At 41.4% G+C, this 16,453-nt stretch overlaps 1 protein-coding gene across 2 annotated transcripts; it reads right to left on the bottom strand.

The window, feature by feature from the left end:
• Window positions 1–252: 252 nt before the first annotated feature.
• Window positions 253–15,175, bottom strand: LOC126378428 (serine protease 27). Of its 2 annotated transcripts, none has more exons than XM_050026784.1 (9): window positions 14,877–15,175; window positions 9,968–10,283; window positions 6,468–6,660; window positions 5,736–5,862; window positions 4,928–5,057; window positions 4,520–4,640; window positions 3,812–4,059; window positions 2,486–2,593; window positions 253–439 (listed from the first exon to the last, which is right to left on the bottom strand). In XM_050026784.1, exons 2-9 carry the CDS (start codon window positions 10,218–10,220, stop codon window positions 261–263), a joined length of 1,359 nt encoding a protein of 452 aa, XP_049882741.1. In that variant the 5' UTR covers window positions 10,221–10,283; window positions 14,877–15,175; the 3' UTR covers window positions 253–260. The 2 variants fall into 2 exon arrangements, with proteins under 2 accessions (XP_049882741.1, XP_049882740.1); XM_050026783.1 differs by having other exon boundaries at window positions 14,922–15,175.
• Between the last annotated feature and the right edge of the window lie 1,278 nt (window positions 15,176–16,453).

The raw sequence follows: 16,453 nt of genomic DNA, 5'->3' as shown, positions 1-16,453 counted from the left end.
TACCAACTCGCTATTGCTTTGGTGATGTGTTGGTGTACACATTTGTCTCCAATGGTATGGTACTTGACCAGAAGCTCGCAGTAGAGTAGGTACCATAGTAGAGTATACTCTACATCGAGACTTCCTACATGTTGGGATTCGAACCTGCAACCTCACAGTGACGTTCAAGCGTTCTTCCAACTGAGCTACTCGATATACAAACTAAATTGGGTTATTACGGAAATTAAGTTGATTAGGAAAAGAAAGACGAAATTATTTGTTCAGTAATGTATATAATATGTATTGTAGTGTGTGAGTCTGTGTATCCAGGGCGCGGTGAGCTTCACGTTGTGGTATATCCCGGGCTGGTGGTCCACGCCGCAGCCGAAGCCTGCTGAGGTTATCCCGGCCAGGTAATACCGCCCTCCGTCCAGGACTATTAGGGGGCCGCCCGAGTCTCCTGGGGAAAGGTAATTATGGTGTTCACTATTTTGGTTTTTTTAAAGAATGTTCCAATGCAGCGGGGTGTTATAAGCAAAAATAGTCACCCTCTGTCACACACACCATACATTTGTACAGTCATGAGCAATATAATGTAACCACTTTAGGACTCTGTCGCACTAACATATTTGACAATTAGTGAGAATTACAGATCAATTTGTCAAAAAAGTTAATGTGACATGGTACCAAAGTGTATACATATTAATGCTCGTGACTGTACTCAAAGATATTCTGTACACACGACTATTATTATTGTTATGACTAAATTCATTTTCTCTTTTAAGTATCTTCATTATGAGTGTTATTTTTACTTTTTTTTTGTATACCCAAGTGCATGCATTAATTTATGGAGAAAACTTAATAGGCTTCTGTACTACCTAAAGTGTGTTATATCTATACGTATATATGTAATTTTAAGATGTATGTTTTCCTTGATGATGAGATGTGTGTTGTTGGTCCCGGCTATTAGCCGTAAAAACACTCCACCAACCCGCAGTGGAGCAGCGTGGTAGAGTATGCCCCTCCGGTTGATTGAGGGGACGCCTGTGCCCAGCAGTGGGACGTATATAGGCAGTTTATGTTATGTATGTATGTTTTCCTTAAATAAATAAAATGAAAATATAATCAAAACAATGGTGTTGATGCCAGTACACACCATCCAAGTTTATTTTAAGTTACCTATACCTGACACTTTCTTATCCGCCGAAAAGGAAAGGGACGGGTAATCGAAAGGCATACAATTTATGGATCACACGTCAATTTTAGGCACGAATCTAAAACAACCGCCTAAAATTTTTACATTGATCAATAACCCGACCTAATTAAGTTGACAGCACACATCAAAGGGTTTGCATTCTAATAAGATAACCTCCTTGATTCGTTCGGATTATTCATTCATCCACTCATTCATTTTAAAATTAACAGTCTGTTGTTAATCATCCGTCCCTTTCCTTTTCGGCGGATAAGAAAATGACGGGTATAACTTAAAATAAAATTAGGAGGTGTCTGCAGGAATCGGAGCCAATATGTTTGTTTACTCAAATAGTATGAGGAATTGTCAAAATTTAAGAACACTCAATAGTAGCGACATCTGGTGGGAGAAGTTGGCAGTTTGGAAAGGTCAAGGCAGGTTGTGGTTCGTGGGATCGAATAGGCTTGAAAAGGTAAGAGATAGAACTAGTCAATTAGGTAGAGGTAAGTACCTACCTATGTGTGTGAGAACATAATTATAACGCCATTCCGTCTCATATTGAAGAGTTACCCCATCTAAAGTTTCGATCCCAACTCTTCTTCTTCTGTCGTGTGGGTTGTGAGGCGGAGTACCAACCTCATCAACCCTGGTTTCAGGGTTACTATTGAGCCGCCAAAGGCCCCTGACATGGCTCATGTATCGACTACTTATTACGTCAGTAAGTAGCAACCGGGACCAGCGGCTTAACGTGCCTTCCGAAGCACGGATCATCTTACTTTCGGACAATCAGGTGAACAGCCTGTAATGTCCTAACTGAACATGGGACCGCAAAGTAATTTTTGTAATATGTCCCCACCGGGTATCGAACCCAGGACCTCCGGATCGTGAGCCCAACGCTCAACCACTGGACCACGGAGGTCGTTCCCAACTCAAAAATTCGTTAAAGGGAAAGCAGTTTTATAGCTTAAGTCAGTTTTTTCAGTTTATAAATAGGTTTTTATTTTCTTTCTTCTTTTATATATACGTAGATAATTATTTTTGTAATTATTTGTCAGTAGGTACCTTATGTAATTATTATTGTATGTCACAACATGACTAAATGTGCTGAGCGCTATAAACATCACTTCCATCTATATACCTACCACATTGCCCTAACACCTGCACTATTAAAGACCTTTACGAAGCCACTGACAATGCCGTAAGCGTGGCCAATTATTGGTCAGCAAAAATTTAGTATCGATCGCCATCGATTCGCAAAGAAGAAGACCTACTACATTTATGACAATAAATTTTCATTTTATTTCATTTCATTACCTAAGCAAGCATCCTGATGCCCATCGGAGTGTCCTGCGCAGATCATCTCAGAGTGGATCTCCACTGAGATCTGCTTACTCTGGTGCCACTTGATGCACTGCTCTGTACCTGGGGGTAGGTAGGAAAATGTTATAAGTTCACAAATAAGGAACGATGACCGTATCAAACACACCCTGTATGTTGAGGTGTAATCACTAATTATACTGAACTATACCTTCAGGGGTATTAAAAAGGTCTCATTGAAGCGATTGGAGCTCGGTGGCGCAGCGGTAAACGCGCTCGGTCTGCGATTGTTGGAGTTAAGCAACTTTCACAAAGGCCGGTCAAAGGATGGGTGACCACAAAAAAAAAGTTTTCATCTCGAGCTCCTCCGTGCTTCGGAAGGCACGTTAAGCCGTTGGTCCCGGCTGCATTAGCAGTCGTTAATAACCACCAATCCGCACTGGGCCCGCGTGATGGTTTAAGGCCCGATCTCCCTATCCATCCATAGGGAAGGCCCGTGCCCCAGCAGTGGGGACGTTAATGGGCTGATGATGATGATGATGAAGCAATTGGGTCGTGTACTAGGTTCAAGATAAATGAGGGATTTTCTTATTTATTTTTTTAATTTTATCCTAGCTGTTGGATAGATGGCGCTGAACATTGTAGGAACGGAACGTTATATTATTTGTGATTTTCTTTTTGAAATCATAAAACGGAACGTATTTTTCACAATGATTTTGTTTTGAAAATAAAATTAATTAACAAATAACGAAGAAAGAAAACGGAATCATATCAGAATGCCCCGAGAGAATGAGAATAAGAAAATAAATCTTTGTCTCATTTATTTATTCTTAAATTAAATATAAGTTTTTTTTCGATCCTTGGCATCTTGGTAATGGCCCAGCACCGTAGTGGGTTAAGTGCCATCTAACGAGTTCATCATCATCATCAGCCCATTAACGTCCCCACTGCTGGGGCACGAGCCTTCCCTATGGATGGATAGGGAGATCGGGCCTTAAACCATCACGCGGGCCCAGTGCGGATTGGTGGTTATTAACGACTGCTAATGCAGCCGGGACCAACGGCTTAACGTGCCTTCCGAAGCACGGAGGAGCTCGAGATGAAAACTTTTTTTTTGTGGTCACCCATCCTTTGACCGGCCTTTGCGGAAGTTGCTTAACTTCAACAATCGCAGACCGAGCGCGTTTACCGCTGCGCCACCGAGCTCAACGAGTTGTGTTTTTATTTTTTTTAATTCTAAATAAGAAAATTTTTGAGGATCGTAGCCTGGAAAGTCCCTCTTTCTTCGATGTGGCCTTTTTAACCCTACTTAATACTACTTACTCAGGATAGGCACGGTCGCAGACCTCAGCAGGTTCGTGCCAGTGTGACCATTGCTGGTGTCAGTTTTGCCCCAGCCAGCGATGACACCTGACTTCCCTCGGAGGTCAAGGTCATACTCCGGGAGGCAGATGGGCAGGATGTGGCTGGTGTACGAGACAGGGCGAGACAGCTTGAGGAGTGCGATGTCGTAACGATCCGGCTGGGTCATGCGAAATTGGAAGAGAGGATGCAGGATCTTTTGGACGACCCTGAAATATAAAAGGAATGGATAATGCATCCGTAAAGTAAGTTAAAAGCAGAGGGCAGCAGTAACTGTCAGTCCTATTCAGAGGCGGAGGACAGGAGTCCTAGTATGGCTTTGTAATAGACTACTCTGGGCGTCACCCCACTTGCGTCAAACAGAGTACTGCGGGGCGGAAGACAAGAGGGAAACTATTGCCCTATTTTTCCCTAAAAAAGTAGCATGGAAAATTCTGCACCGACAAGAGCGTGGCTCTTAAATTGATGATGATGATGATGAAAGTGAGATAAAGGCACGGAAGTCACGTTAAGCCGTTAAATCACCTCCACCAATCCACATTGGAGCAGCGTGGTGGAGTATGCTCCATACCCCCTCCGGTTGATCGAGGGGAGGCCTGTGCCCAGCAGTGGGACGTATATAGGCTGTTTATGTTATGTATGTTATGGATAAAAAGATGGCGGACTTACCCAAGTTTCCTGGCGGTATCCGCGCCGGCAGTGGTGTCAAGCGCCCCCAGCCACACGGCTATGTCTTTCACCCGGGCACGGGACACGCAGTGGGCTGCTGTCGCCACGTACTGGTGGGATACTGGAGCAGAAGATGAAAGGTTAGTGACAAAACTGCCCGTCATGGTCCAATGGTTGTGCGCTGGGCTCACGTTCTGTAGATTCCGGTGGTAACATATCACAAAAATAACTTTATGATCCCTAGTTTTACGGTATTGCTGGCTGATCACCCGATGTCCGAAAGTAAGATGGTGGAAAGATGGTGCTTCGAAAGACACGTCAAGCCGTTGGTCCCTGGTACTACTATGTAAATACAGTTGTTAACTTAAAGAGTATCTCATGTCACTAGGTAGTCAAGAAGCCCATTACCGAGCACGCCTCCACATTGGAACTCTGAGATGCGCACGTGAGCCTGCCATGGGAACTCAGCCACTCTGGCCTCGCGCCCACCAATGATGCGCTTCTGCAAGATACGGGTTGACGGCAGGCCGCAGTCCATCTGGAATAAAATACGCATTCATCACCCTAGCATTATCCCGTTTTTCACAGGGTCTGCTTACCTAACCTGAAGATTTGACAGGTCCGGTTTTTCTCAAAAGCGATTGCCTGTCTAACCTCCCAACCCGCGAAGGGAAAACCAGCCCAATACAGGTTATTTCGTTAGGTTAGGATGACCTTACGACATTTTACTTCACCGCTAGCACGTGATAATAATTTATGATCCAAACATGAATGCGAAAACTAATTCGATAATCATTGATTTAGGCCTGTGTTGGATTCGAACCTGCGTCCTCAAAATGAGAGGCAAGCGTTCTACCAACTGGGCTACCACGGCTCTCATTTGGAATGGAAACAAATAGGCATTATCATTATTTTACATAATGTATTTATTTTGGATAGAAGGGGCAAGTCACAGGGACTGTAACCTGGAGCCTGACCTGGCAACAGTAACTGTCAGCACTATTCAGAGGCGTAGGGCAGGAGTCCTAGTACGGCTTTGAAATAGACTGCTCTGGGTGCCAGCCCACTCGCGTCAGACAGAGTACTGCGGGGCAGAAGGTAAGAGGGAAACCACTGCCATATTTTCCCCCTTATAGTGATGACCTGACCTGGAGTTCCAGATCATGAGCTCAACGCCACTAGACCACGGAGGCAGTTATATTTAGGATTTAAAAACCTGAGTGGTGTCATCGTCGACTCGCCGTCTCAACACGTTGGTGGGGACCACGCTGCGTTGGGGCACCTCGCGCAGCCGCGGAGGCACCACTTTGTACTCTTTGTACTTCCAGTCTGATGATGGTATGCTGTAGACAAAAAATATAGTACCTATATTAATAGTAGGCTACAGATCGTACTAAACCTTTTCTAAGGACATCTCCAATTTGGTCAATGTAAGTCCTTCTAGTCTTGCTCTGTTTTAAGAAATAGTATTTTTCATACAAAGTAGTGTCTGGAAAATAGGCTACTTGACACCCTAGTCAAATGAGACACTTTTTTCGAAACGTCAAAACAAAAGTTTTCCTTGGAATTTGTACGGAAATACTGTCCTGTGACATCATCAATCGAAGCGGTCAAACGTCGTACTCATTGTTACCTAATTCTTAAATAAAATTCGAAAATAAGTCACAAAGTAAAATGAGATTGAATTTTGATCGCCTTAGACTTGGCTTCTCATTTCTAGATTACCATTTTTATAATTCATGTTTGATCCAGTCAAATACCCTATTTTGGTACCAGACAATCAAGGGTGAGGAAGCGCTGAATGAAAGCGTCGACCACGCCGGCGGGGTGGGTATCGGTGTAACAAACATGAAGTAGACAAGCATAGTGGAGTATGATCCGTTCTGTCTCGGATGTGCAAAAGAGAGAGCGTCGACCACGCCGGCGGAGTCGGTTTCAGGGTCCTCACCTGTTAACAGCATCATCATATCCGCGGTCAGCGTGAGTGGTACAGCAAGAGAACAGCCAGCCCCCGCCGCATCCTTTGCCCCTGCTTCCCCCCCGCAGCCAGCAGCTCAGCGTCAACGTGCACGGCCGCGCCTCCCCCCCGACCATGCAAGTAGGGGGGTATCCCAGAAGAGACGCCAACACACGACTTGCAGCTGGAAGATGAGGAAAAGCAATATGAAAGAAAGAAAGAAGAAAGAAAATATTTATTTCCATATTCTTCTTCTATCGTGTGGGTTTTGAGGCGAATTACTAACCTCATCAACCCTGGTGTCAGGGTTACTATTGAGCCGCCAAAGGCCCCTGACATGACTCATTTATAACGACTACGTATTTACACAGTAAGTAGTAACCGGGACCAACGGCTTAACGTGCCTTCCGAAGCACGGATCGTCTTACTTTCGGACAATCAGGTGATCAGCCTGACCATATTGGACGCCACATTTACAAACTTACATTACAGAAATAAAAAAAAAAATAGAAAGAAAAAACAAAGACAAAAAGACAAATAATACAGACATTAAATACACAATGGAGGCGCCCAAAATAAAAAAAGGATCTCCCTCAGCATAATGCCGTGACACGTGCTTAGCACGGGCCGCGGCGCTGGTATTATGGGAGACCTAACCGGCGCTGGTATTATGGGAGACCTAACATATGCATTTTTGGTCACCTGACGTCATATTATTTCGTTCTACTTAAGGGGCGCCGCCTCCCCCTTGGTGATACATGGTGAGGTGTAAGACTACCCCCCCCAGAAGGTTGATGAGCTTGGTAAACCTCATAACCCAGACGATAGAAGAAGAGCCTTCAGCGCTCCCCATTTGTCCGGCCAAGTAGTTAATGCCATCTGCAGCAAACCTACAATAAGTCACGTCAAAAAAAAAAGAATATTATTATATGTTTTTATTTTTGAAGGTTGCAGTTTTATTTACTTGTAGTATTATTCAAATTCAATTCAAATATTATCATGTAAATATTAATTCTATTTAATAATTTAACAATACAATTTATTTTTGAAGTGACTTATTGTAGATTTGCCGCATATGGTATTAAATACTTGGCCGGACGAATTAACGTTTCAACATCTTGCACTGATGCATAAGGTAAGTGCTATCATGATAAAACGCAACAAGCAACCTACATTCTAAGGTGATTCTAATCACTGGTTGCATCAAAGCAATAGAACGTTCATTACTATATTGAGAAATAGGTACTTCGAGTCCATATTTGGTACATACTCAGCACCTAAAGGTTAGGTAAGTACTTAAATGCTAAGTGAAACCCTAAGCCGATTGTATACTAAAGCATAGAATAAGGAATAATACTACGTATAGAATGGCAACTCCGCTCCCCACCAGCGGCTGAGCTAGGTTTACCTCACCCCCGAACAAAGTAAAAATAAAAAACAGGTCTTTCAGCCGAGCGGGAGATATTTTGTTTTCTTGACTCCGCAGTCGCTCTATGTCGACGACGTAGTCACCCTGTGTCGACGCCGCAGTTGCTCTGCGTCGACAACGCAGTCGTTCTATGTCGACAACGCAATCGCCCTGTGTCGACGACGCAGTCGCTCTATGTTGACGATACAGTCGGCCTGTGTCGACGACGCAGTCGCTCTATGTCGACGACGCAGTCGCTCTATGTCGACGACGCAGTCGCTCTATGTCGACGACGCAGTCGCTCTATGTCGACGACGCAGTCGCTCTATGTCGACGACGATTGCCCTGTGTCGACGGCGCTGTCGCCCTGTGTCTTAATCGACCCTAGAGGGTCGATAGCGATAAGCGCTGAATGAGGGAAATTATCGACCACGACGGGACGTTGATGTCGGGGTACTGTTGTCGCTGATTGGCCGCCTATGTCTACAGTAATCGGCTCTTCTTCTATCGTGTGGGTTGTGGGGTGGAGTATCAACTCCTTCAACCCTGATGTCAGGGTTACTGTTGAGCCGCCAAAGACCCCTGACATGGCTCATGTAACGACTACTAACTTACATCAGTAAGTAGTAACCGGGACCATCGGCTTAACGTGCCTTCCAAAGCACGGATTGTCTTTATTTCGGACAATCAGGTGATCACCCTGTAATGTTCTATAAACAAACTAGCCCTCTAGCTAGTACCTCCGGATCGCAACGCTGAAATCACTGGACCACGAAGGCCGTTGGACCACGGAGGTTGTTCAGGTCAGGATCGTATATTACGTCTTTCAGAGACTCTCAGCTGCCGGTTCGCTTATCTCAGTTCTGTGTACATGAGGCTTGAGATACATCTAAAGGCTATTAGGTAAACCTACAGAGGTCTAAAGGTTATTAAGTAAGTAAATACCAGTATACCTACAGTGTACCAACAGGTGAAGGATGATTGTGACTTCGCAATAGTTCATAATGTTAGCCAATGCTAATATACCACATTGCAATTATTTTAATTGACTATGTTCATACTTAACCGGCCGTGGTAGCCCAGTTAGAAGAACGCTTCACTCTTACTTTAAGGTCGCAGGTTCGAATCCAGCACGGGCCTAAACCTATGATTTTCGAAATCGTTTTTCGAATTCATGTTTGGATCAAATGATTATCACGTGCTCAGCGGTGAAGCGGAGTATACCGCGCCTCATTGGTTTTTAAAAGATGTGTTTCTTGTCATTTCTTCTCCTCATAACACCTTGCGAAATGACGTAAATTCAAAAATGTTACGTTTACCTTCAACAAATTTATAATCCATGATAATTACGTTGAATAAATGATTCTAATTCTGATTTTCCTTCGTTTATCCTTCAAATTTCATGGATAAAAGTCATAATGCATCTTGTACCTTTGTTTTTGGGTATAAATTATGACAAAATAAAGAGAAACAATATAGATAGCAACGTAATTATATACATAATATTTTCAAGAAAACACTGTAATTGGGTGACTTTATCGACTATTTATTAATTTCCATCGTAATACTTTCCACAACCAACGTCTCCTAGAAAAGTCGGGGAACCAATCCAACCCCGTTCTTCATTTGTTTTTCTCGCCGCGTAATTCTCACTTCCGTTCCCGCCTTTTCTGTTTACTTACTTTTTAAATTAATTAATTAGTTGTATAACATTTACAATTATAAATAATTTATATTAATTCTATTTTATAATATTTTAAATCATTAAAATACTTTTAAATTATATGCCCATTTGCTTGAACAATAAAAGTGCAGGTAAATTAATAGTCCATATAAATTCCATCGTTTCGCAACTTTTAACTTTAATCTAGTTAATATTCATGTTAGATATTGTAGATATTTCAACTTCTTTTAAAATATGAGTGATCATGACAATATGATCGAAATATCAAGCGACAATTATGCTTTTGTTATTACATTGTATTTTTTAATAATTAATGTACCCGAGTAGAAAATAGGTAATTATCATGTTAAATCTGAAGAGTACTACTATACTATTTAATAAATCATCATCATCACCTACCTTCCACGGCTCCAGCTTGACCAGTGACGTTGAGAATCATCAGTGGAATGAGCACTCCCTTCAACCGCCATTTTGTCAACCATCGTGGATTGATCTCGAAGCTTCTAGCGTTCTTGCGTTTCAGCACTGTGTTTGTACAATCTTTGTGTGTTCTGTGTATTGTGTCTGTGTAGTCTTTATGTGTTCTGTGTAGTTGTGTGGGGTCTCTGTGTGTTCTGTGTAGAGGCCATTGTTGGCAGTTCACCGTTGACATGGCGGGTTGGTTAGTTTTGACATATCGTGTGTTGGTTGGTGACTTTCACGTGTTGAAGATATTCTGAAATGCGGAGAAAAGTTAAGGTATTTATTAAGTATAAATTAAAAATACATTCTATTCAACTACAATAAGGTTGTTTCCAATGGGCGCGTAAGTGCGTAAACCTTTTATTAAAAGTACAAAGTTCCTTTGAAAAGTAAATTAAAAACTTACTTTGCAAGGACGTGGGTAATTTATTTTTTACTTAATGGCTACGCAGGGTCGGATGACGTCAGCTGGGCTAACCTTGAAATGCTAGCTATCGGTTTTGAGCATACCTGGTTTTGTTATACCATAGTTCCAAGTACTTATTGGTGTCAGATTCGTGCGGACTGTAACGTGTGAGCGTAATTGCTCGATAAGTTTTGCTAGGCGTTAGGTATTATTTCTAAATTCATACACTTAGGTGGTGAACCGTATTGTCTATAAGGATCGAGCCAACTGTGTTAATCATCTTCACCTATCGTGTGGGTTGCGAGGTGGATCACAAACCTCATCAACCCTGGTGTCAGGGTTACTATTGAGCCACCAAAGGCCCCTGACATCACTCATGTAGTGATTACGTACTTACATCAGTAAGTAGTAACCGGGACTAACGGCTTAACGTGCCTTCCGAAGCACGGATCATGTTACTTTCGGACAATCAGGTGATCAGCCTGTAATGTCCTAAGCAAACTAGGTATCACAGAGTGTTTTTTGTGATATGTCCCCTCCGGGATTCGAATTTGGGACTTCCGGATCGTGAGCCCAACGCTCAACCACTGGACCACAGAGGCCGTTACTGTGAAAACTGCACTTAAGATAAACTAATAACTCAATGGGCCAGACCGGTTCTGGGGTTCGAATTGGCGTTCCCCGGTTCGGTTGGCTCATGTGAAGATGAGAAATGTCGGTGAATACAGAGCGGCTGCAGTGTGCAGGTCGGGTGTCGCGACCCAGTAGTTTTTCGATGCGTGGAGGCTTTCCAAGTAATTGTTTACGCCATATGCGGGTCGATACGGTGATATGGTAAGCTGAGTCATGTGATAAACATGACTTAGATCTAACTTAGACCAAACTTAGATAGATAGATAGAATCTTTATTTAGGTTTAAGACGTTACATAAATTTCTTAATATTAAAATTTGAACATATATGAAATGTAAGACTTAAAACTAAAAAGGGTACTAGCTCGGCTAATGTCGTATCGACCCACATGAGGGGCAATACGACGCCGATTTTCAGCCTGACCCCTAAAAAATAATACAAAAAACTTAAACTAATAACAAATCGATTATCAGCAACAGACTCTGTGCTATTAAAGTAAAAACATTATGCGTACTGTTCATATACCTTACTTAAGTAATTTTGAGTTGTTTGTTTGTACTTAGATGACTTTTGAGTTTGAATTTTGAGTCCAAAAAGAGTTATCTCAGCTCAAGTTACAATTTGAGACGTAATTTTCGTTATTGGTAACCAATACACTACTTGACAGCCTAGTCAAATGAGATACTTTTTACGAAACGTCAAAACGGAAGATTTCTTTCGTTTTTTTTTTTGGTTTGGTTTTCCCCGAAGGGTAAGGCAAAGGGAACTATGCCCATACAGCCATGTCTTACGTATTTTTTTTTCTTGATGATTAATGAAATGATGAAAGGTGATGATGATGAAACCTAAGCCCCCACCCTCGGAGCAGACTCCTACTCCGAACCCCAAACGAATTAACTCAAAAGTCCGCATAAACTTTGAGTTATGAAGCGGCTTGTTAGCACGAAGCGAAAATAGGTAGATACACTTTGTTTATTGAATACTCCGATATAATAACACTGTCGCGAATGGCTTCCGACTAACTTAATGCGATCATTAACCACAAAACACCACTTCGTATTAATTATTTAGATTGTTCAATGAAGAAAGCAACTGTCCCGTTCCCGTTCCCGCCAAAAAGCCAGTTTTCTTTCGACTTTGTATGGAAATACCATCCTGTGACGTCATCAATAAAAGCGGTCAAACGTCGTACTCATTATTACTTACGTCGTAATTAAAATTCGATAATAAGTCAAAAAGTAAAATGAGATTGGTTTTTGAACATCATTGAGTGGCTTCTATTTCTAGATTGGCATTTTATAATTTATCTTTGACCCAGTCAAATACATTTTTATTTTTTTATTTTTTTTGACGTGACTTATTACACGTGACGTGACGTAGATTTGCCGCAGATGGCATTAACTACTTGGCCGGACAAATGGGGAGCGCTGAAGGCTTTCACCCGGTACAACGTTTAAGACAACAGGCCTGAGGGTGCCCAGTTGGGCGCGAACCTCGGCTCAGGGCGTCCTCTGAGAGGAAAAATATTTGAAAGAATTAATCGACCCTAGTGGGTCGATAGCGATGAGCGCTGAATGAGGGAAATCGTCGACCACGCCGGCGGGGTCGGTATCGGGGTCCTGAAGCCGTCAAATACCCAATTCGGTATGAATGTATGACTTGTGGGCGTGAGTTGGCGTGAGTTTATATTTTTATGTTAGGTTGGTATTATATTTTTTACTGGTCGTAAAATAAATATTTCTATAAAGCAATAAAAAAAAAACTTTCCTAATTTTATTTTCTCTTTTTATTGTGATCTTGATTTCGTTTGGATAAGGGTAAGAGTCATCATTGAGGAGCTCGGTGGCGCAGCGGTAAATGCGCTCGATCTGCGATTGCTGAAGTTAAGCAACTTTCGCAAAGGCCGGTCATAGGATGGGTGACCACAAAAAAAAAGTTTTCGTCTCGAGCTCTTCCGTGCTCGGAAGACACGTTAAGCCGTTGGTCCCGGCTGCATTAGCAGTCGTTAATAACCATCAATCCGCTCTGGGCCCGTGTGATGGTTTAAGGCCCGATCTCCCTATCCATCCATAGGGAAGGCCCGTGCCCCAGCAGTGGGGACATTAATGGGCTGGTGATGATGATGATGTTACTTACATTTTAAATCTAATTACCAATACTTTATAAAAATAAACTAAATCTGTTATTTAATCAACTGTATCGGTGAACGGTTGATGATTTGCGACAGCTTGTCTTTCGACAAAGGCCTCCTCTAAATATTTCCATCTGGTTCTGCCCTATTCGGGTCCATAATGGTCTCGCCTCTTTTTTGATCGTCTTCCCACCTTGTCATCTGTCTACCTCTACTTCTTTTAGCATTTCTTGGGTACCATTCTGTTATTAATTTGATCCATTTCTCTTTAACCGGACGCAAATCCTGAAAACCACGTGATATCAATTATCTACGATCCAAACATGAATTAAAAAAAAAACATTTATTTCGGGTGTTTCAAACTTATTTGACCATATAATTGTAATTTATCTGCACAAAAATAACAAAATTATTATCTAGAGCATTTTGAAGTCGATTTTATGCGTCAAATTGATACTGCCCTTGGAAACCTTCAGTGGATAACTAGGCTGTGTGCGTGGCTGTGGTAACGCCACGTTATTTTTACGTGACTTATTGTGAATTTGCCGCGAATGGCATTAACTACTTGGCCGGACAAATGTCACGCGCTCGGTAAGGTTTAACACCCGGGACCGGGACATAGATAAAAAAAGAAAAAAAAAAGGTTTTTTTTATTATAATAATATATCCTCCACCAACCCACAGTGGAGCAGCGTGGTGGAGTATGCTCCATACCCCCTCCGGTTGGTTAAGGAGAGGCCTGTGCCCAGCAGTGGGATGTATATAGGCTAATTTCATAATAATATGTTTTTTAAATGATATTACTGTCGTAGTTTGGTATGTCTTCTTAACCTACGTTAGTAAGATATAGTTCGGTAAAACGTATAAACCTCTGCTCTACCATTTAGGAACACAGTCGTGACTTTATAGAAATTTATATATTTATAAAAAATATTAATACAGTTGACTCGACCATTTTTTTTTTGTTCCATGCTTTTTTTTGACGTGACTTATTGTAGATTTGCCGCAGATGTCATTAACTACTTGGCCGGATTGTTCCATGCATACTTTACAGCTAACATAATTTATATCATTACATAGCTTAAATTCTTGTTGGCCAAATAAAAAGTATGACAAATCAAATTTTACATTATAATAAGAGCGAATACGGTCACGAGCATTAAATGTATACACTTTGGTACCATGTCACATTAACATTTTTAAAGAAATTGAACTGTAAGTCTCACTAAATGTCAAATATGTTAGTGCGACAGAGTCCTAAAGTGGGTACATTATATTGCTCATGACTGTACATAAGACTTATACTTAATAAAAACAGCTGATAAAATGAGATGAAATGGAATAAAAATAAATTATAGACGGCGATACGCTTCACCACCTACCACGTTGGTCTAACAGAAAGCTCGGTGAGGTGTGGGTACTTAGTTCATCTTGCGATGGATGTACCTCTGACTACCCCAATAGGGATATATTCCTGAGCTTATGTACGTATAAAGATTAAAGTGAACAAAGCCGGCTTCAAAAAAAAAAAAAATAAAGAGAAAAAAAAAAAGAAAAAAAAAGGCAGATAAAGAGTTTGTATTTCTCATTGCTAAAAGCGATCTCTTCTAACATCCTAAGGGTCGGCTGAAGTTTTGCTCAAATATCTGAACAGGCTTGGAGTCTCTTGGACCTAACCTGATTGATCCAAACAGGCTCCGAGGACGCTGTTATGGTACTCACTTCACAAGATCGGCCTTTCACTTTTAGATCTAGAAATACTTTCACTCAACAAATCTCATATAAATGTCTCAATATAAAATCACTTTATTATTTTCATCAATAAAAATAACTAGTAAAATAACAGTTGTACTATAAAAGACTCGTTGTACTGTAAAAGACTTTTTAAAAGTTCAACGCGCGCGGTCTGTTTTTGTTCGAATGAAATTCGAATTTCAAAAAAAAATGTTTTGTTGTGATTCGTGCGATTGCGGCGCGGCTGTGAGGCGAACTGAGTCGGTTTCTCAAAACCAGTTGGGTAAAGGTGGTTTCACACAGGCGCGGAGTCCACCTGGGGGGTCTTGGGGGGTCTTGGGGGGTCTGGGGTAAGATTTACCCCTTAGAATTTTTTTTTATTTATTCTATTCGATAATTACGTTATAAAGTTTTTTTTTAATGTTTGGTCCGAGTGGGGGTCTATATGACCCACAGAGGTGCTCCCAGGTCCACCCCTGTTAAAGTCGTCGCGCTATCACGACAATAACATAGTATAATCTAATCGCATCGGAAAGTATGTTGTTGTGGAAAAATTTAATGAACAGTTCACCATTCGTTTCTAATGTGTAGGAAATTAGACTTATTATTGATTGAATATCGACTTCAAGGCAATGACGTCATTCTTCAGACGATTTATGACGTCATTGCTTGATAATGATGATCGACTTCATATAAGAACATTTTACTATAAATACAACATACACACATAACCTCACGCTTATTTCTCACTGGGGTAAGCAGAGACTATGGAACTCCATTTGCTTCGATTTTGACACATTTCAAACAACAAAATAAATCAACATTACAGTATACTTATCCTGGGACTCAATATTAAAAGTGACTGCAACTTGTCTTCTGGTTACTTGAAGCTCTGCCCACCCTCATATTGATAACGGCGTGATTTCATTTATATACTACTAGTATATACGCGTCATTCTAGTACGTTGTCAGATTGTAGATAGCCTATAATAAGTCTGTCGTTTTAGACAGGATGTGATCTTTTATGTAATGTGCTGTGATAATATGTCCTTTATAAATATGTCTTCTAATAGCTACGACACCCCGGACACTTCACACAAAACACCTCGTTTTACACAGACACTACACATTGACGTTATCGTACACGCGCGACTGTGTGTGTGTGACGTCTGAGGGCTGTCAATTACAGTACCTGAATGTAGAAAAGTAGGTTACCCTACCTGGTTTCACCCTATTCTCTATTACAAACGGGCTGCTAAACTGCAAGTTAACTGCAAAATTGAAGCTCAGAAGTATGTTTTATGCGGACTGGACATGACTGAGAGACTGCTATTAAACTGTAACCAAACTGCGAATAAACTGCGATCCAACTGCAATTCAACTGCAATTCAACTGCAATCCAACTGCAATTCAACTGCAGTTCAACTGCGATCCAACTTCAATAAAAGAATATAAACTATAGAAAGGTTACAGTATCAAAAACAGGTGCGTCTTACTATGCCTGTTGGAACAAAGCGTGA

Source organism: Pectinophora gossypiella, chromosome 26 (assembly GCF_024362695.1).
Source record: "Pectinophora gossypiella chromosome 26, ilPecGoss1.1, whole genome shotgun sequence".
Lineage (NCBI taxonomy): Eukaryota > Metazoa > Arthropoda > Insecta > Lepidoptera > Gelechiidae > Pectinophora > Pectinophora gossypiella.
This window is presented reverse-complemented; position numbering and strand designations above follow the sequence as displayed.